The 18,600-nt window shown below is 39.0% G+C and overlaps 2 protein-coding genes across 2 annotated transcripts in view; both read right to left on the reverse strand.

The window, feature by feature from the left end:
• EMILIN2 (elastin microfibril interfacer 2) overlaps window positions 1–415 on the reverse strand; it is a 42,541-nt gene extending 42,126 nt beyond the window's left edge. The window contains exons 1-2 of the mRNA XM_005868750.2: window positions 280–415; window positions 68–194 (exon numbers count right to left, since the gene is read on the reverse strand). Coding sequence (XP_005868812.1) covers window positions 68–194; window positions 280–415 — 263 coding nt within the window. The remainder of the gene's footprint in view (window positions 1–67; window positions 195–279) is intronic.
• Window positions 416–12,876: 12,461 nt separating this feature from the next.
• SMCHD1 (structural maintenance of chromosomes flexible hinge domain containing 1) overlaps window positions 12,877–18,600 on the reverse strand; it is a 151,843-nt gene continuing 146,119 nt past the window's right edge. Inside the window, exons 49-50 of the mRNA XM_005868751.2 lie at window positions 18,077–18,191; window positions 12,877–14,054 (exon numbers count right to left, since the gene is read on the reverse strand). Coding sequence (XP_005868813.1) covers window positions 14,030–14,054; window positions 18,077–18,191 — 140 coding nt within the window. The 3' untranslated portion in view covers window positions 12,877–14,029. The remainder of the gene's footprint in view (window positions 14,055–18,076; window positions 18,192–18,600) is intronic.

Here is an 18,600-nt window from a genome sequence, read left to right on the forward strand (position 1 = left end):
TCTCGCTACCACTTCTCCTTTTCCACCCCGTGGGCCCGCGCTTCTCCTCGGTCCCTCAATGACGCACAGGTCCCCCCGGGTGCCGCCCTCTATTTCACTTCCCTCTCCGAAACGTGACTCTCCCTCCACCACGACTCCCTGTCTCCAGTCCCCCGGCCGCTCAGCAGGGGGCTTGGGGTGAAAGGGCCAAAGGGCTTGGGAGAAGGGTCTGTGTTACAGAATTTCCAATTACTCATTCCTTTGGTCTCTTCCCAGCAGCCAGGCAACCCCGCCTCCCACCTTCCAGCAGGCGCGCCCCGGCCCCTCGGGAAGTGGCCGCAGCCGGCGCGGCGCAGTCCTCACGTCGAGCCTGGGTGCCGGCTTCCCAGGGTGAACGGGACACCGTTATCAGTCCTTTATCAGAGGCGACTCGCATTTCCTCTTCTGGCAAGACGCGGCCGTTCCCCCGCGTTTGGATTTAGGAGAGTTTAGGGGGAAATGAACGCGGATCCTCTTCTTTTTCTGCGCCCAACTCTGCCTCGTCCATCCATTTAACCGTTTCCAAGCCACCGAGCGGGGCAGCAGGGGACCGTGGAAGCCACCGCCCCTCCACCTCCCCAAAGCTTCTGAGGCGCATCACACTGACCTTTGAAAGGCAACCTGGGCCTCTGCTGCCGCGGTCCTCCTTGGTTTTTCTATCAACAGTAAACCCATTTACTCCACCACAGTCTCTTTGCTTCTTAACAGTTGAGACACGGCTAGCCATGTCTTGTCACCTGCCTGCATATTTTCTTCATATTCGTGAGCCACACTCATCTTTATCAATTTCTTTGGGGGATGAAGCAAACCCCCTGAATAATGTTACATAAAATCCAGACCAAAGGGTTGTGTTCTTCTATTTGAGTTTACCCACTGCGTGGAATGAACACTAGAGTGAGGTTATCTGTGTAGGTTAACTGTAATGACTGTGAGCTGTTATTACGCTGTTGGCTGTGAGTTATGTGGACAATAATAAGCCTTTGCTGCGTTCCCTGCGCTACTAAATGAGGCCATTGGCCCGTTTCTTTTCTAATATGTTTTTGAAGGGGGATGTTTGTCTTTTGATTTGCAAATGAGAGAACGTTCCCTAAGTAGAAACTTTGCAAGATCCAAGCAGAAATTATACCATGTAAGGACATAGTCTGTTTATGAACTCTCCAAGTGGCGGATCATGCCAATAAGGGACTGAAGTCATCCCAGCCTTCAAAGAGCCACCCCAAGGGGAAAATAGCAGAAAGGGACAAGAAGCTGCCTTGCATAACCAATCTGTATCTTTCTGTGTGGCTGCACTACCGTCCCCATCCTGACACGATTTCTGTTCACAAAGTGTCATAGGGAAGAAACAAAGCCCAGAAATGGAGGAGGGGGACAGCAGGGGGAAAAATGGAGGAAACACACAGGTGTGTGTCTCTCTAAAATTAACAGCTAACAATCACAGCTTCAATACAGATAATTCTCAAACTTGAGAGTGAAGGTGAACGGATCAGGTCAAATCTATTTTTTCCATTGAATCGAAGTTAGAGTAGGAAGTTATATTCTAGTTCCAGAATTTGAGAACCAACTTCTCATTGAGAGGACCACAAATTATATTTAAGTCAGTAAATAAATTTTATTCTGAGCATCTGTTCCCTGCTAGGCATTGTACAATACTGAGGATTTGTATATGGCTCTGTGTTTATCGAGCTTCGTGCGCTGCTGTGCAATGAAGGGTATGAAGTTTCTGATGTTCAGTCCATTACGTGAGCTCACAGTTATTACAGACAAGCCCACGTGTCCCCATTGTGGGGCTGCTCTGGGAAGATGGAAGAAGACTCTTGGCTCTCAAGCCAAGACCCCAAGAGACTCTCTTCCCTTCCTCTTCTCTCGCTAGAAGAAGGGACACATCAAACTAAGAACCACAGAGCCCTCCAGAAGCTTTGTGAGGGTAGAGAGCTCACACACCTTAGGAAACAGGCTAATGTGGGCAGGTCATCTGGTCCCAGCCATAAGCAATAATGTGGACACAAATGGTAGCATGCTGGAAGTGTGGATTGCTCATCAGCCGCCCACTCCCTTAAGCCCTTGAAAACTCAGTTTGCTATAACAATCTAAAGGAATTTCTTCTGCTTTTAAATAAGAAGTCCCCCATAGTGACTTACACTCTTGATTGTGACCAACTTACCTAAAGCAAAAATTCAAAGTAGAACTACTCCATAACTTATTCCCTCACTGTTGGTCATGCTAAGAGATGCTCATCGGGCTCTGAACTTGGGGGTACTTCTTGCGAAGCAGTGAGCCTGCTGGGCCCTGGGCCCCCAGGTGGAAGGAAGGCGATCCTCACAGAGACCGCAGACAGGATGTTCCCCCATCACCATGCTCAGTCATCTGGGCACAGACATTGGATCAAGATGAACAGATTTTGCATCTAGGATGTGCTCAAGCCTTTAAGACTTGCCTGGGTGTCCCACGCTTCTCTCTCATCTTTACTTTGTCGACATAGGAAATGCCCAAACCTGTAGAGAATTTTTATGAGTTTATTTGACTCAAACTGATGACAACTGCTGGGAATCAAAATCTCAACGAATTGAGAAAATGCTCTGGAGAAGGGCAGTTTTGCAGTTCATTTTATGCATTACAATGAAAGGGGGAGGCGTAGGGAGGATTACATGAAAGCCATTGGTGATAGATGAAGGCTGATGGAGAAAGCAAAGTGGGGAACCCTGGGATTGGGTAAAAGTAAAATGGAGAGACACATGCTTCTTTTACATTGGTGGGTACAGGATAGTTCATGAACATTACAGCACACAGAGATGGCTGTTCAGGGAAACAATGCAGGTTCTGTGGTCTGCCCCTGGGTGTGGTGGGTGATTTCTAGCCCAGTTTCTTCCGCCCCCTCCCCAAGAGAAAGCACGTAGCGCAGCTCATTGTTTAGGAGCATTAATAACCCCACAAAAATAAATGCAGATCATCAGGCAACTCAACCATGAATATCTTCTTCCTTAAAAAGATGAAATTGGTTACTAATTCCATATCCCCCAATTTTTTCCAGATGTTCCTTCGTTCTAAGGCTGCTCCCTATAACCAACTTTAAGCCAAATGTTACATTTGAGAATTTATTGCTATCACACTTATCATGATTCTAAACACTTTTTTTTCTTTATAAGAAATAACTGACAAAAATAGGCTCTAAGAATATGTTTGTTTCTTACCAAGAGAGCTATAATAGCTTAGGCAATAATTCTTCATCATTGCAAGCCACATCAAACTATGTTGTAGTTCATCATTTATTTATGGAATGAGAGTTGATTGTTCTGGAATCAGCAAACTTTTATATAGGCAAAATGACTTTGATGATTTTAAGTTAATCAATTTTAGCACAATCTTGGTTCATACTCATTAGAATAATATTCATGAGCAAATTAACTCTCTCCAGTATTTCAGGTTGTGCAGTTCTAAACAGTGGTTTAAGTATTTGAATCCAGTCAATTCTCATCATTTAGCATAGTATGTTCTATAAAGTTGCTGCAAACACTGAATTAGGGAATGCTATACATTGCTTCTAGGGGACATACAGGGTAGTTCCTACAAACCTCTGGTCACAATGGTTTTGTCAACCAATCAATGCATAATCCTGTTTTATATGTGTTTCTTTTAAAGGCACCTTACTTAATATATATATTATTGGTTCATTAACATTGAACTCATGGCTAACACCACTGCAAGTCATACTTAACTAACATATTTTCTCCATGAGGCACATCACAGCCTTCTTGTGCTTAGAAACACTAGACAGCACTCAGCACTGTGACTGAGGCCATTTTAAACAGCAAAATGACTCACAAAGAGCACGAAAACGAAAAGGACGCCTGTTTATAGCATGGGAGCTAAAACAAGAAGGCAGAGCCTCGCCTTGCTGGACTTCAGCTGGGAACGTGCGCATCGGGCAAGTCATGTTTCTCACACGTCCACAGATGAGCATGAAGTGCTGCAGTACTTGCTGCTTTTGGAGTTACACATAAATTTAGCGAGTAGGCTAATTCACAAACACAGTCTACGAATAATGAGAATCAACTGTATTTCAACTTAAGTCTGGAAACAATAAGAAAATGGTATATTTGGGGAGATGAGAAGTTCTTGAGGTTTTGTGGCCATCCAAAGATTTGTTTCGTTGGGAGCATATTGAGGAAGTTTTACATATTGAACACTATCCCAGGCAATATGGAAGCCAGAGAAAAACAGATTTAGCTTTTATCTTCATTGACTGGGAAGCAAGGCACACATGTTTGAAATGACTTCAGAACATGTACAAAGTTACATTTAGTAAACAGAATATAGAGCATTGTCCACGGAACAGACTGACAGCTGTCGAGGGTAGGGGAGAGGGGTGACTGGATGAAAGAAGGTGAACGATTAGCCAAAGAACTTATATGCAAAACCCACAGACACAGACAACAGTGTGGTGATGGCCAGAGGGAAGGGAGGATGATGGGGCGGGGCGGTGAGAAGGTGGGCAAAGAGGGGAAAAATGGCGGCACCTGTAATAGTGTAAACAATAGAAATAAAGTCACAAATAAAGAATATAGCATTGTAAAAACAGCATACCTCGGTATGATGAAGAGAGAGAGATTGAGCCAATCAGAAAAGTTGAACATTAATTGGAAAAGGCTGTGGAGAAGTGTTTCTATTCTTGTTTTGTTTTGCTTAAAATCAGCTGATAAGAAAACTGAATGTGATCGCAAGAGAGGAAGTGATTGCAATTGTGACCTGTGCACTGTATGTTTTTAATAAGCAAAGGCAGGAGCTAGCCCACAGATTAGCTAAAGCAGGTGGTCTTTGAAGGATGTAGATGAGGCAGAACCAGGTAGGACTGAGGAGTCATGAACATGACCAACGGGTGCAGGACATTTCACTGTTAAAGGGTCCAGTACAGGCGAGTGGAGAAAAACAAGCTCTAGTTTGTTGTTTGTTTTTATCCCCTTATCTAAAAGTAGGTGGGCTGTCCAGATACCCTGATTTGCCCGGGCCAGTCCCAGGTTACTCCGTTGTGGGTCAGTTAACATTGCTAATTCTTTTTAGTGTCTCCTTTCATCTTCCAAAGTGCCCTGGGTTTGGTCACTCTAAGAGACCTAAGATGAACTGAAAGACACACTATGTTTGTTTAATACAAACAGTATTTATAAAGGCTAAAATATTAGTAAACGTCAATGCAAATAATAAAACCAGAAAATGAGAAAGAATTGAACTGCTCTAAGTCATAACTTTATTCGGGAAAAGTTCTTCTGTTCTGCTATTACCTCATGTATTTCGGTAACTTTCTGAAGTTTATATTGTAAAAAAACAAGTTCATTAAGCACTGACAACTAGGTTATTTAGTTGTCAATGAAGCAGGATATTTGCATGAGGTTCTTTGGCTCTCAGTCTTTTCAGACTTACTCACTTTTTCAAAAAATATTTTTATTGGTTTTAGAGAGGGAGGGAGGAAGAGAGAGAGAGAGAAACATCAATGTGGTACTGGGGACTGAATCCACAACCTGGATTGTGCCCTGACCAGCAATTGAACCGGCGACCTTTTGGTGCTCAACCACCTGAGCCAGCCAGGGCCAGACTTAATCACTTTTAAACTCACCCTGAGGAGCTAAGAAAGAACACAGCACCATGGTGCAACATCATATTTAAATTCTCTGGCCAGGTCCCAGCACATTTAAATAACGCAGAGCAGGGAAGGGCATGCTCAAATGGAGCTCACCATCTCAGCCCATTGACATCTTTGAACATTTATTGGTTAAAAGACCACAACAACATAAATAATAAGCCACGGGCAGATAAAAGTTGCTAATATCTTTTGACTAATGGCAAATACAGGTGAGACGAGTTTCATATGCAGAGAATGCTGAGGGGTCAAGTAGGAAAGTGACTTCGTCTTCTATTACACTCTTACATGTTTTCCTTAATTTTTAAAATATAAAAACAAAATATTTTATTCCCAGAATATTCTGAGGTTATGCTTTCCAAGTGGTTGTTTTCGGGGGAAGTGGTGGTGCCAGGACTCCTGGGAGAAATAGGCAGAACATTAGAAAAAATGTACCAGCACTCAGTTCCAGCATATATCAACCCTAAAACTATCTTTCCCTTTAGTACCAGGGATTCCAATGCCATAAAGGATTTTAAAAAGTAAGTATTTAGAGATTAGTTTCTAATGTAAATTTTATCAACATACAGCATTATAAAAAGTACTTAAATCACAAGTGATTTATGAATGAATTTTCACAAAGTGACTATGCAATCAGCACCCAGATAATGAAGCAAGTCATGACCAGCACCCAGAGCCCCTCGTGCCTCCTTCCAACCTTGAATCCTTTCCAAAGGTCACATCGACTCTCACCTCCAACACCATCGATTAGTTTTCAATGCAGGTTTGTTGAAGAAAAATGATTTCTTATTCTCCTTATTCATGCTTTCACCCTATGCCTGGCACAGTGCCTGGCATATATCAGTGTTCATTAACACAAGGGTAAATGAGTGAAAGAAAGATAGGTATCTGGCTTTTGTAAGACAGTGGACCAAGTTCACATACCTAATATATAGTGGTAAAGTGGCATTAAATTTGGGGGAGAACTGGGATCTGGGGATGCTAACTTGGACACAAGTTGAAAACTCAAACTTTGAACAGAAGAGCATGCTTCAGCTTGATCTTGTAACAAATGTGCACAACATGAAGAAATCTAAACGGCCCTTACCTTTCCTTGGGCCTTTATCAACTCTGCTCACATCAGAGTGACTGGGAAGGCCAACCTCCGGAGGCTTGTTTCTCGTTCTCACTTGTAAATGGACCCATATTAGCGAGGCCCTCGCCTGACCCATGCAGCCAAGAAATGACTATTTTCAGCTTCCCCACCCCACTCTGAGGCCCAGAACAAAATAAGAGTCACCCTCTTCCTAGGCCAAAGCATGTGATCTCCAGCCAGAGTGCTTCCCGCCCTCATGGATGAGGTAATGAGGGGCCAACTAAGGATTCAAACCTATGCTGCCTTAGAATTAGTTTTCCTGAACTTCACTTTTAAAAAGCTGGAAGTAAGAACCAACCATTGCCAAATCACTGCTTAGCCAGAAAGGTCTGTCAACTGTAGAGATAATAAATAAAAGGGAAATCCATTTTAAGCTTTGAACTGCTGTTCCTAAATGATTGCCAGGGAAATAAAAATTAATGATGTCTTCTGAAGGATGAATTCATTATGCATAATCTCATAGGTTAGGGAAAGTCTGAAAGGGAGCAAGTTTGGACAACGAAAACCGTTTTGGTCAGAGGAGGTTCTCCCCCTCACCAAGAGACGCAGGGCGCTGGATCCGAGGGGAGTCTTCAGAGGCAGAGCTAAGGCCCAAGAGAAACACGCAGAGCCGTGTCATCCACATCAAAACTAGTCTTTAAACGAAGAACGTTAAATCCAGGAACTAATCTAACTTGCCTGAAGAGGGCTGAGGAGGGAAAGGGATACTTTCCTCTTATTACCTGTTTCCAGTTATGTCTGATTGAAGGCCTTTAAGCAAATAAAATCTTTGCATAAACTGCTCCCTCTGTGTGGAGTTTTCTTCATGCCTGGGGACCTTCACTCTACCCTCAGACCCTGGCAGTCCTCATTCACTCTGAAGCTTTCCCTCCTCCAGGCCCCTCACATGTCCTCAACATGTAGCTGATAGAGTTGAGAGGAACTTAACGAATCAACAACAATAAATCAACAAGAAAAAGACAATCCCATAGAAAAAAGGACAAAAGACTGGAATCTGCACTATACAAAAGAAAGTTAAATGGCCAATAAAAAATATATGCTCAACCTCATGGAAGTGCAGAGTAATTAATATCTACGATAGATACTACATCCTACCAGATTGACAAAAATTTTACAATCTGACAATTCTGTTAGTGTGAATGCAGACAGAAACTCTCATTCATGGCCGGAGGGAGTTTAAATGGGCACAACTCCCTGACCCGTGTGGCTTCGTGGTTGGAGCATTGACCTGCATACCAAAGGTTCCAGGGCTGGATTTTCCCAGCTAGGACACGTGCCTGGGTTGCAGGTTCAATCCCTGGCCCCAGGTGGGGAGCATGCAGGAGGCAACCAATCTATGTTTCTCTCTCACATCGATGTTTCTCTCCCCCCCCTTCCCCCGCTCCTTTTCATTCTCTCTGAAAATCAATGAAAAAAATATCCTCTTGGGAGGGGCTTCAGTGCAGGCCAAGGTCAGCAGCTACCTGTGACCAGCCTGGGGCTAAGTGGTAGGAACTACAAAGTGATCATGGTTGGTAGCTCTCTGTGCTGGCCTGGAGGTGCATGGAAGAGGCCACACTGTGAACTGAGGCCGGCTGCCACTGGTACCGAGCCTGGGCAGCTCTGCAAAAGGTATAGGGCATAAGGCTGCTCATAAGGCTCAGCCCCTGAAAGAGCCTTAGACTGTACACAGTTGGGTGAGACAGGGTCTAAGGAAGTTACCAGAGGGGAGTGAGTGGTGTCGACCAGGTTAATGTAGATTCCAATCGGGTGCCATTGCTGAGCCTGGGACCACACAGAAAAAAAAGCACAGAGCACGCTGAGGCCAGCTGTCACATGCCTGGGGCCTAAAGACCTTGGAGGTTTTAAGGAAAAAAGTCTGCTCGTTTTTAAATTGGATTTTCTTTCGCTCTATTGAGTCATATGACTTCTTTATAGATTTTGGATATTAACCCCGTATTAAATATATGATTTAAAAATATTTTCTCCCATTTGATATTTGGTCTTTTCATGTTGTTGATGTTATCCTTTGCTGGTCAGAAGCTTTAGTTTGATGTAGTCCCACTTTTTTAAACCATTTTTAAAAATTGATTTCAGAGAGGAAGGGAGAGGGAAAGAAACATCGATGAAAGAGGATCATTGATTGGCTGCCTCCTGCATGTCACCCACTGAGGATCGAGCCCACAACCCAGGCATATGCCCTGACTGGGAATCAAACCAACAACCTCCTGGTACATGGGGTGCTGCTCAATCAACCAAGCCACATCAGCCAGGCCTTTCTTCTTTCTTAATGTGGTTATTTATAACTACATTTCCCTCTAAGCACTGCTTTAGACACATCCCATAACTTCTGGTGTGTTTTCTTTTCACTCATCTCAAAATATTTTCTGAATTCCTTTTGATTTTCTCTATGGCCTATTGGTTATCTAGGAGCGTATTGTTTAATTTCCAAGTATTTGAGTTTCCCAATGTTCCCGTTATTTCAAATTTCATTGCATTGTGACCACAGAACCTACTTTGTATTACTTCTGTCCCTTTACATTTTGGGGTTTGTTTTATAGCCTAGCCCTAGCCTATGGTCTATCCTGGAGAACTTCCTGCATGTGCTTAAGAATGCATAAGGTTGTTGTTGGGTGAAATGTCCTATGTGCTTGTTAAACCTAGTTGGTTTATACTGCAGTGGTTCTCAACCTTCCTAATGCCGAGACCCTTTAATACAGTTCCTCATGTTTTGGTGACCCCCAATTTCATTGTTACAAATTGAACATAATTAAAGCATAGTGATTAATCACAAAAACAATATGTAATTATATATGTGTTTTCCGATGGTCTTAGGTGACCCCTGTGAAAGGGTCGTTCGACCCCCAAAGGGGTCGCGACCCACAGGTTGAGAACCGCTGGTTTATAGTGTTCTTTCCATTGTGTTGTTGGTTTTATCTATTAGTTGGTCTAATTGTTCTACCTATTATTGAGAATGGGGTATATCTGATAGCAAAACCAGACACTAAAAAATAAAAAAAATTATAGGCCAATATTCCTGATGAACATAGATGCAAAAATCCTCAACAAAATCCAGTATTAGCAAACCGAATTCATCAATACATTAAAAAGATCATATACCATGATCAAGTGGAATTTATTCCTGGCATGCAAAGTTGGTTCAATATCCACAAATTAATGAACACGATACACCACATAAACAAAATGAAGACTAAACATTATTATTATCATATAAATGCAGAAAAGCACTTGACAAAATCCAACATCCATTTCTGATAAAAACTCTCAGCAAAATGGTGATAGAACATCCCACAACATAATAAAGGCCATATATGACCAACCCAAAGTTAACATCATACTTAATGGTGAAAAGCTAAAAAAATGTTTTTACTGATTTGAGAGAGAGAGAAAGGGAGAGGAGAAACACCGATGAAAGAGAGAAACATCAATATGGATAGGCTGCCTCCTGCACACTCCCCTGCTGAGGCGTGATCCCGCAACTCGGGCATGTACCGGGAATCAAACCAGTGACTTCTCAATGCATATGTTGACACTCAGCCACATGGACCAGGCTGAAAAATTTTTGTTTAAGATCAGGAACAAGACAAAGACGTCCATTTTTACCACCTTTATTCAACATAGTATTGGAAGTCCTAGCCACAGCAATCAGACAAGAAAAAGAAAGCATCCAAACAGGGCAGAAAGAAGTCAAACTGTCATTATTTACAGATGACATGATACTTTATAGAGAAAACTCTAAAGATTCCACCAAAAAACTATTAAAATATATGACTCAGTAAAGTAGGATAAAAAATTAATATTCAGAAATCAATTGCATTTTTATTTATTTTTGTTAATCCTCACCTGAAGATACTTTTACCATTGATGTTTTTAGAGAGTGTGCAAGGGAGGAGGAGAGACAGAGAGAAACATTGATGTGAGAGAGATACATCGACTGGTTGCTTCTTGCACGCACCTGAACTGGGCCCAGGAATCGAGCCTGCACCCAAGACATGTGCCCTTGAATCAGAAACGAACCCGAGACCATTTAGTCTGAGGGCCAACACTCTAACCACTTAGCCAAACTGACTAGGGAGATATCAGTTGCATTTTTAAAAAAAATACATTTTTATTGATTTCAGAGAGGAAAGGAGGGAAAGATAGAAACATCAATGATGAGAATCACTGATCAGCTGCCTCCTGCATGCCCCCTACTGGGGATCAAGCCCACAACCCAGGCATGTATCCTGAGAATCGAACCTCCTGGTCCATAGGTCGATGCTCAACCACTGAGCCACACCAGCTGGGCTAAGCTGCATTTTTATACATCAATAACAAGCTATCAGAAAGAGAAATTTAAAAAGCAATTCCATTTACAATTGCATCAAAAGTAATAAAATACCTAGAAATAAATTTAACCAAGGAAGTAAAAGATCTGTACTCAGAAACTATTAGACACTGAATCAAGAATCTGAAGACGTAAATAAATGGAAATATGGTGCTCATGGATAGGAAGAACTAACATCATTAAAATGTCCATACCACCCAAAGCAATCTACATATTTAATGCAATCCCTATCAAAATACCAATAACATTTTTCACAGAACTAGAAAAACTAATCCTAAAATTTATATGAAAGGTAAAAAGACCCTGAATAGTCAAAGTAATCTTAAGAACAAAGTTGGAGGTATCACGCTATTTGATGTGGAACTATAGTACAAAGCTACAGTAATTAAAACAGCATGGTACTGGCACAAAAACTGATACATAGATCAATGGAACAGAATAGAGTCCAAAAATAAACCCATATCTGCATGGTCAATTATGACAAAGGAAGCAAAAATATACAATGGGGCAAAGACAGTATCTTCAAAAACGGTTAGGAAAACTGGACAAATACATGTAAAAAATGAAAATGGATCATTTTGCAAGTTATGTCTAATTACTATGTTGTACACCTGACACTAATATAGTATTGTATCATAACTGTAACTAAAAAATTAAAAAAAAAAATGAAAGCAAAAGGTCCTTGCCGGTGTGGCACAGAGGTTAGAGTGTCGTCCTCTGCACAAAGTGTTGTTTTGGTTTGATTCCCAGTCAGGGCACATACCAAGGTTTTGTGTTCGATCCCAGTTGGGGTGCATATGGGAGGTAACCGGTTGATGTTTCTCACATCAATGTTTATCTCTCTTTCTTCCTCTATCGCTAGAATCAATGAAAAAAACAAATCCTCAGGTAAGGATTCAAAAGAAAAAAAAGAAAAGAAAAAAAAGTAAAGGAAAATGGGGCACAGTCTCCAACTATTATTGTTAAATTTTCTTACTTTCTGTCAGTTTGTGCGTCATGTATTTTGGTTCTCTGTTATTAGGTGCACATGTTTATAATGTTTATATTCTGATGGACCCTTTATCATTATAAAATGTCCCCTCTTTAACATTTTTCTTTTTAAAGTCTATTTAAAGTTATGTTTTTGTTGACATGCATCTGTATTGCATGAACATGTGCAAACATTTTTCTTGTCATTGTTCACTAACAATACAGTATAAAAACTATTTACATAGCATTAAGTATTGTATATAATCTAGAGAAGAGATTTAAAGTATAAGGGAGGATGTATGTAGGTTATGTACAAATACTATGCCATTTAATATAAAGAACTTGAGTGGTTGTGGATTATGGTATCAGCAAGGAGTCTTGCAACCAATTCCCTGTGGATACTAAGGAATGACTGTATATCCTCTTTTGTAAGTCAAAACAGGTACTATGTTCAACAGGCATGCAAAATAAAGCATCTTAATTAACATGTGTGAAAATAATTTTATAAATATAATTCCGTAACAATGAAGGGGAAAAGATGATTCCATGAAAATGTTTATCAGATATAACTGAAGTCATTTTAACAGCATAAAAATGATACAAACTTTTTACTAAAAAATATTATTTGAAAATTTATACTAAAATATAATTGAATTAATCCCACCCATTTAAAATAATTGTAAATAACCAAGTCAGAGAAGCAAAAGTATAATATGGGACTTTGATGTTTTTAGCACTAATATTTAAGAACAAATAAGAACAAGTTTCACTTAAAAGGAATCCAATCTTCCCTTTAGCTAATTGTATTATTGCCATTTTATTGGTCTCTTAAGCAAAACAGTTAAATGACTTCCAATTATAAAGACAGGTTAACATTGTAATAGCTTTTACCAAGGTAATAACTTTTAGAAAGCTTTCAATTAAAAAAAAATCTATTCAATAGGAAAACCACCAGTTATTAACCTCACTGTGTATTTAGAAAGGATTAAAAATACACATTTCCTGGGACACAAAACTGTACCAAAAGTATTTCCTTACAAAGTAACTTTACAGAACAATACAACTGGACTTACACAAAGACATATATTGACATGTTAGCTTTAATACACAATTCAGATGTGTTTGAAGCAACTTTCTAGCAGGGCCTTATTGCATTGGTATGGAAGTGTACAACTTCTTTAACTCTTTAAAAATAGTAATAAAAAATTACAAAATAATGCAAATGTAGAATTAAGGCTGAGACTATATAATCTATTAATAGAATCAAACAATACTTATAAAAATGGATGCTGCTGTGGCCTATTTTATATATACAAGGGTAAAGTCTTTAGAAATTTAAAATGCTACTGCTGTCACAAGTTCACTCATGTAGTTAATATTTTTTTCATGTATTTTAACATTTGAATTCCCAGATACCTGGTGCTTTTTCTTCTTTTATTTTGAATTCTTCATTAAGAGGTTCCTCACATATTTAAAATTAAATACCTAACCTCTGGAACTTTCCTTAGATACAATCAAAAAAACAGTTTTGTTAAATAAATTTACACAAAAGTAATAAAAAGGTTTGTTTCCAAGAAATAGTTCTAGCAAATTCATAGTAATCATATTGAAAAATAGTTCATATATTTTTCTTCAGTATTAATCAATGCTATGTGCCAGTTTTACAGTCACTGCCGTCCGTATTTGCACATTTTCCTCTGACACATTTGCAAGATAATGATAACCAAAGGGCATGTTGACTGGAATAATTATAGTTAATCCATATCATCCAGTAAGAGTCATAAAATTGAATGGTTGCGTTCTGGACAGACATGGAAATGAATGCCCAGGTGGTTGTACTGTCCCCATAGATATTCAGTCTGGTAAATCACCTCCTTAGTCTTCCGAAACAGAGGTGCAGAAGGCAGGGCATTCTCACTGAGACCACAGGTCCCCTCTTCTCTGTCACCTTTCACACATTTGTTTTGGTTACAGTTCTGGTCATAATGGAAAGAGAGAAAAACCATAATAAATGATATGAATCAAAGTTTTCCTTTCCCAAACTCCCTCATTAGACCTGTATGGTTAAATATCCAAAGGAACTATGGGCTATTATAATTCTTCATATAAACATATTTAATTAAGTCCTTGTACATAAACACTTCATTGACATGTATGCCAAAAAAAAAAAAAAAAAAAGTAAAAAAGCCTTAAAATAAAAGCAGCAAAAATATATACATGGGGTAATTTGTACCATAGTTCTTTACAATGGTGTATGTCAGACCCCAAATCTGAAGATTTTCACTTACTTAATCCCCCTTTTCCTTAAATGAAATTACAATTTAAAAAATTAACAATTATAATGCTTATTACAAAAAAGTTATAAAGACAAGCACAAAGAAAAAACATGAAAAAATACCTATATTTCTATTCACATAGAGATGAACATAGTGAATACCTTGCATATAAATCTATCCAGACGTTTTTATTCGGGTATATCTAAATAATTTATTTTTTAATGATAGTTCCTTAAACTAAACTTCTATTTCCAAAAAGATACACATTTTTTTATAAAGAGCTAATTTGTGATCTTTATGAGTAGAAAATGAATTAGAAAACTGAAATCTCTATTAAAGAAAACGAGTCTACTGTGTAGTATCCCATAGTGCTAAGTATATTTTGTCGACTGTAAAGTCCACGTTTTTTCACATTTAACATCTCTGAAATCCACCTTTGAATGTCATGAGTTAATATGCAGTGTTTTTCTTTAATGTTCACGAAAGTTTCTATAATGTTTCTCTTATAATTAATAACATCTTAAAGTTGATGAAATATGGTAATAACTATAAAAGCTTATAATAAATATGTAAGTATGTAATACACATATACAAGTAAAAACATACACACACATTTTGTTGCTATTTCCTGCTATTTAATTTGTTCCTGATTATATGGATGAAATATATCACTATTTCAATAGTAAGATACCGCTCAAATGCTTTAATGTTTTTGAGATGTGTGAGATTAGTCCAAAATTTATGGAGTATAGGCCAAGACTGTGTATGAGAAAATTACTAAACACTAATTTAAGTTTTACATAGAAACTTATGAAATTTAAATTTTAAATGGCAAATTTAGAGTGACTTTAAATTTCCCAAAGATAAACAAGATGCAAAAGGCGAGGAAGCCATAGGCTAGAATATACCAATTTTCAACCTAAAACTTCTAACACTGCCAACACAAAGCTAAACCTTTTGGTGTGTGTTTTGTGTGTGCCAAAATGTGCATTGATAACATGGTTCTCCCTTTCTCTCTCTGAGAAAATTTATACTCTTCCATCTTTCCTTGATGTTCTAAAATTTTACTATCAATTATCTTCGAGCCTCTTTAGAGTCAGTCATTAGGCTGGGCATTCAATGCACCCTTTCATTCATCCCTGGAAAATTCTCTTCCACATATTTTTTTTCTTCTACATTTTCTTCTTTCTAGGATTCCTCGGTCTGAACAGATTCTCTCTCTCCTCCTTTGTCTTCACATATTTTTTTTTGTAGGAAGTTTCTTTGACTTTAGTCCTTTGAATTTTTAATTTCAGCAACAGTATTTATAATCTATAACCTTGTACCATCCATAATCTCCTAATACCCTCTTGAGTTTCATGACTATAACTCCTTCTGCAATCTGATTAAAAATTACAAAATTTAAAAAGAGTTTGGTTAAATTATCTTCTCTAGTTGGTTTTGCTATTTTTCTTTCACATGCATATGCATGGCGATTCTTGGTTTTATGATAATACTAGAGGCCCAGTGCACAAAATTCGTGCCCGCAACCAAGGCACATGCCCTTGACTGGAATCGAACCTAGGACCCTTCAGTCCCCAGGCCGACGCTCTATCCACTGAGCCAAACCGGTCAGGGTGCTATAAAAATCTTAATTAACAAGATCCAAACCAGTGACATCTGTAGAAGTGCTGTAACTATAAGGTCTTGGGCTACTTCAGTGCTGAGGCTAAGATGAAGCTTCAGTATTAAGTACTTTAGTTTAGAACTGCTCAGCAGGAATTTCTTCACTGGCCTCTAGAAAACTGGAAAATGCTCTCCATCTTTAATAAAACACTCAATTAAAAATTATGGGAACTTCATAAAAAAAGCTTCAGTAATTGTAATACTTTGTTCAATCTATTTTGATATCCTGTTACACATTTTTCCTCCTGTAGTATTTTAGAGTGCATCCCAGGCATATTATTTAACCGATAAATACCTCAGTACACATTTCTTTTTTTATGGTTAATCTTCATTGGAGGACACTTCTACCACTGATTTTTAGAGAGCATGGGAGGAAGGGAGGAGGGAGGATAGAGGAGAAGGAGGAGGTGAGGGGAGAGGGAGCAAGAAAGAGAGAGAGAGAGAGAGAGAGAGAGAGAGAGAGAGAGGAACATTGATGTGAGAGACACACATCAATTGATTGACTCCTGTACATGCCCTGACTGGAACTGGGGGTCGAATCTATAACCACAGTATGTGCCCAAGACCCAATGCTCTAACCATTGATCTATACCCACGAAGGCCACATTTTTAATATATATTTATTTTAATGTAAATACCATGATGTTGTTATCCTTCTTATATAATAAAAGACCAGCAACTGAATGGTGGAATGCCAGAACGACCACTCAATCAGTCACTACGATGTGCACTGACCACCAGGGGGCAGACGCTCAATGCAGGCGCTGCCCCCTGGTAGTCAGTGCGCTCCCACAGTGGGAGCAGCCGCTCAGCTGACTGGGATAAGTGGTGCTCCCACAGCAGGCTGATCCCCCAGGCCACACCCACCACCAGTTCAGGAATTCCGTGCACCGGGCTTCTAGTATATATATAAAATTAATAATTTCTTAATATAACCAATATCCAAGTGATATTAAAATTTCTCCAAATCTTTTCAAAGCTGTCATTTTAAAGATTCAAATCCAGATCCAAAAAAGGGTTACATACTGCATTTGATTGTTATATCTTTCAATCACTTTTATTCTACAACAAATAGTTCATCCTACTTTTACGTCATTGATTTATTGACAAAAGCAGTCATCTTTCCTGTACAATATCTTATACTTGACATTCTGGATTTGGTTAACTGCTTCCTGTGGTATCATTTAACTTGTTACTAAAGTTCCCCTATCTCCTGTACACTTGTTAAATTGAGCCTTTCTCAAATTTATTAGAGATTTAAGCTCTAATGCCTTAAGAAATGAATTATATGGAATGAATTAAATTCCTACCATACATCCCACTTTCATTCACCTAGTAATATATAGCACACAATGAGCATTCAAACATTTACTGCATAAATGTAGAATATATAGATAGAAAGGGCATGGATACCAATTCCAAATACTACAGTCTCAAAGGAACTACTCTCAGGTCAATATGAGACATGTATACAGGCAAAGGTTATATTTAAACTTTTAAAAATAATGTACAAGAAGCCCTTGTACCATGGTATCCTTCTGTGTGAGGGCCTTACTAATATCTAATCTAAAAGGATAGTTTTCTTATCATTGAGTTAGGTTGCAGACAGCTTTGTTGGTTTTTTGGAGAGCTATCTACATGGTATATAATTTTCTAAACCAAACATGATATACAATTTTAAAATAAGTAATGTGAAATGGTTTTGCATAGCCTATACTTACCAAGTTGCTGATCCTATGAAGTAGAATGCAGTTTTTGAAAGTTAAGCCAAACAACAGAAGAGCAATTTAAATCTTAACACTGACTTTTAACATATAAAAATAAACTATTAAACTTTCCAAATAATTAGCAAACATTATTTAGAAAATTGGAGTATCCTAGAAGAATATAATGATTATGTCTTCCTTCATTATCCATCACTTAGTTCAATTAAAATGATGCTAATTCTGGCTCAAGGGGAAAATTAGAAATAAACCCATGCTATTTTTTAAAGCATAATGAGACAAGTGCTTTGATAAACTAACCAATGATAACTCTCAGGTCATAAATAGACTTACCTATTTTGTCTTGTAACTTCTCTTCTCATTCTTTTAGGAGGATTTGGACAATCTGTCATTTCAACCTTTGTTGGATGACCTAATGAATCACTGCCCTTACGTGTGGGAGTCACACCTATAAAGGTAGAAAATTAACTTTTAGAAGACTGGAATTGTAAGCAAGAAAAGCAAATACAGCCCTAGCTGCATTTGTGGATAGAGTGTTGGCCTGCGGACTGAAGGGTCCCGGGTTTGATTCCAGTCAAGGGCAAATGCCTGGGTTGCAGGCTTGATCCACAGTGGGGGGAATGCAGGAGGCAGCCATTTAATGATTCTCTCTCATCATTGATGTTTCTCTCCTTCTCTCTTCCTCTCTGAAATCAATAAAAATCTACACTAATAAAAGAGAAACATGGTAATTAGCCGTACCTCCGCTACCCTTCCCATTGGCTAATCAGGGCGATATGCAAATTAACTGCCAGCCAAGATGGCGGCCGGCAGCCAGGCAGCTTCAAGCGAACATGAGGCTTGCTTGCTTCAGTGAC

This window comes from Myotis brandtii, unplaced genomic scaffold, assembly GCF_000412655.1.
Source record: "Myotis brandtii unplaced genomic scaffold, ASM41265v1 scaffold276, whole genome shotgun sequence".
Taxonomy (NCBI): domain Eukaryota; kingdom Metazoa; phylum Chordata; class Mammalia; order Chiroptera; family Vespertilionidae; genus Myotis; species Myotis brandtii.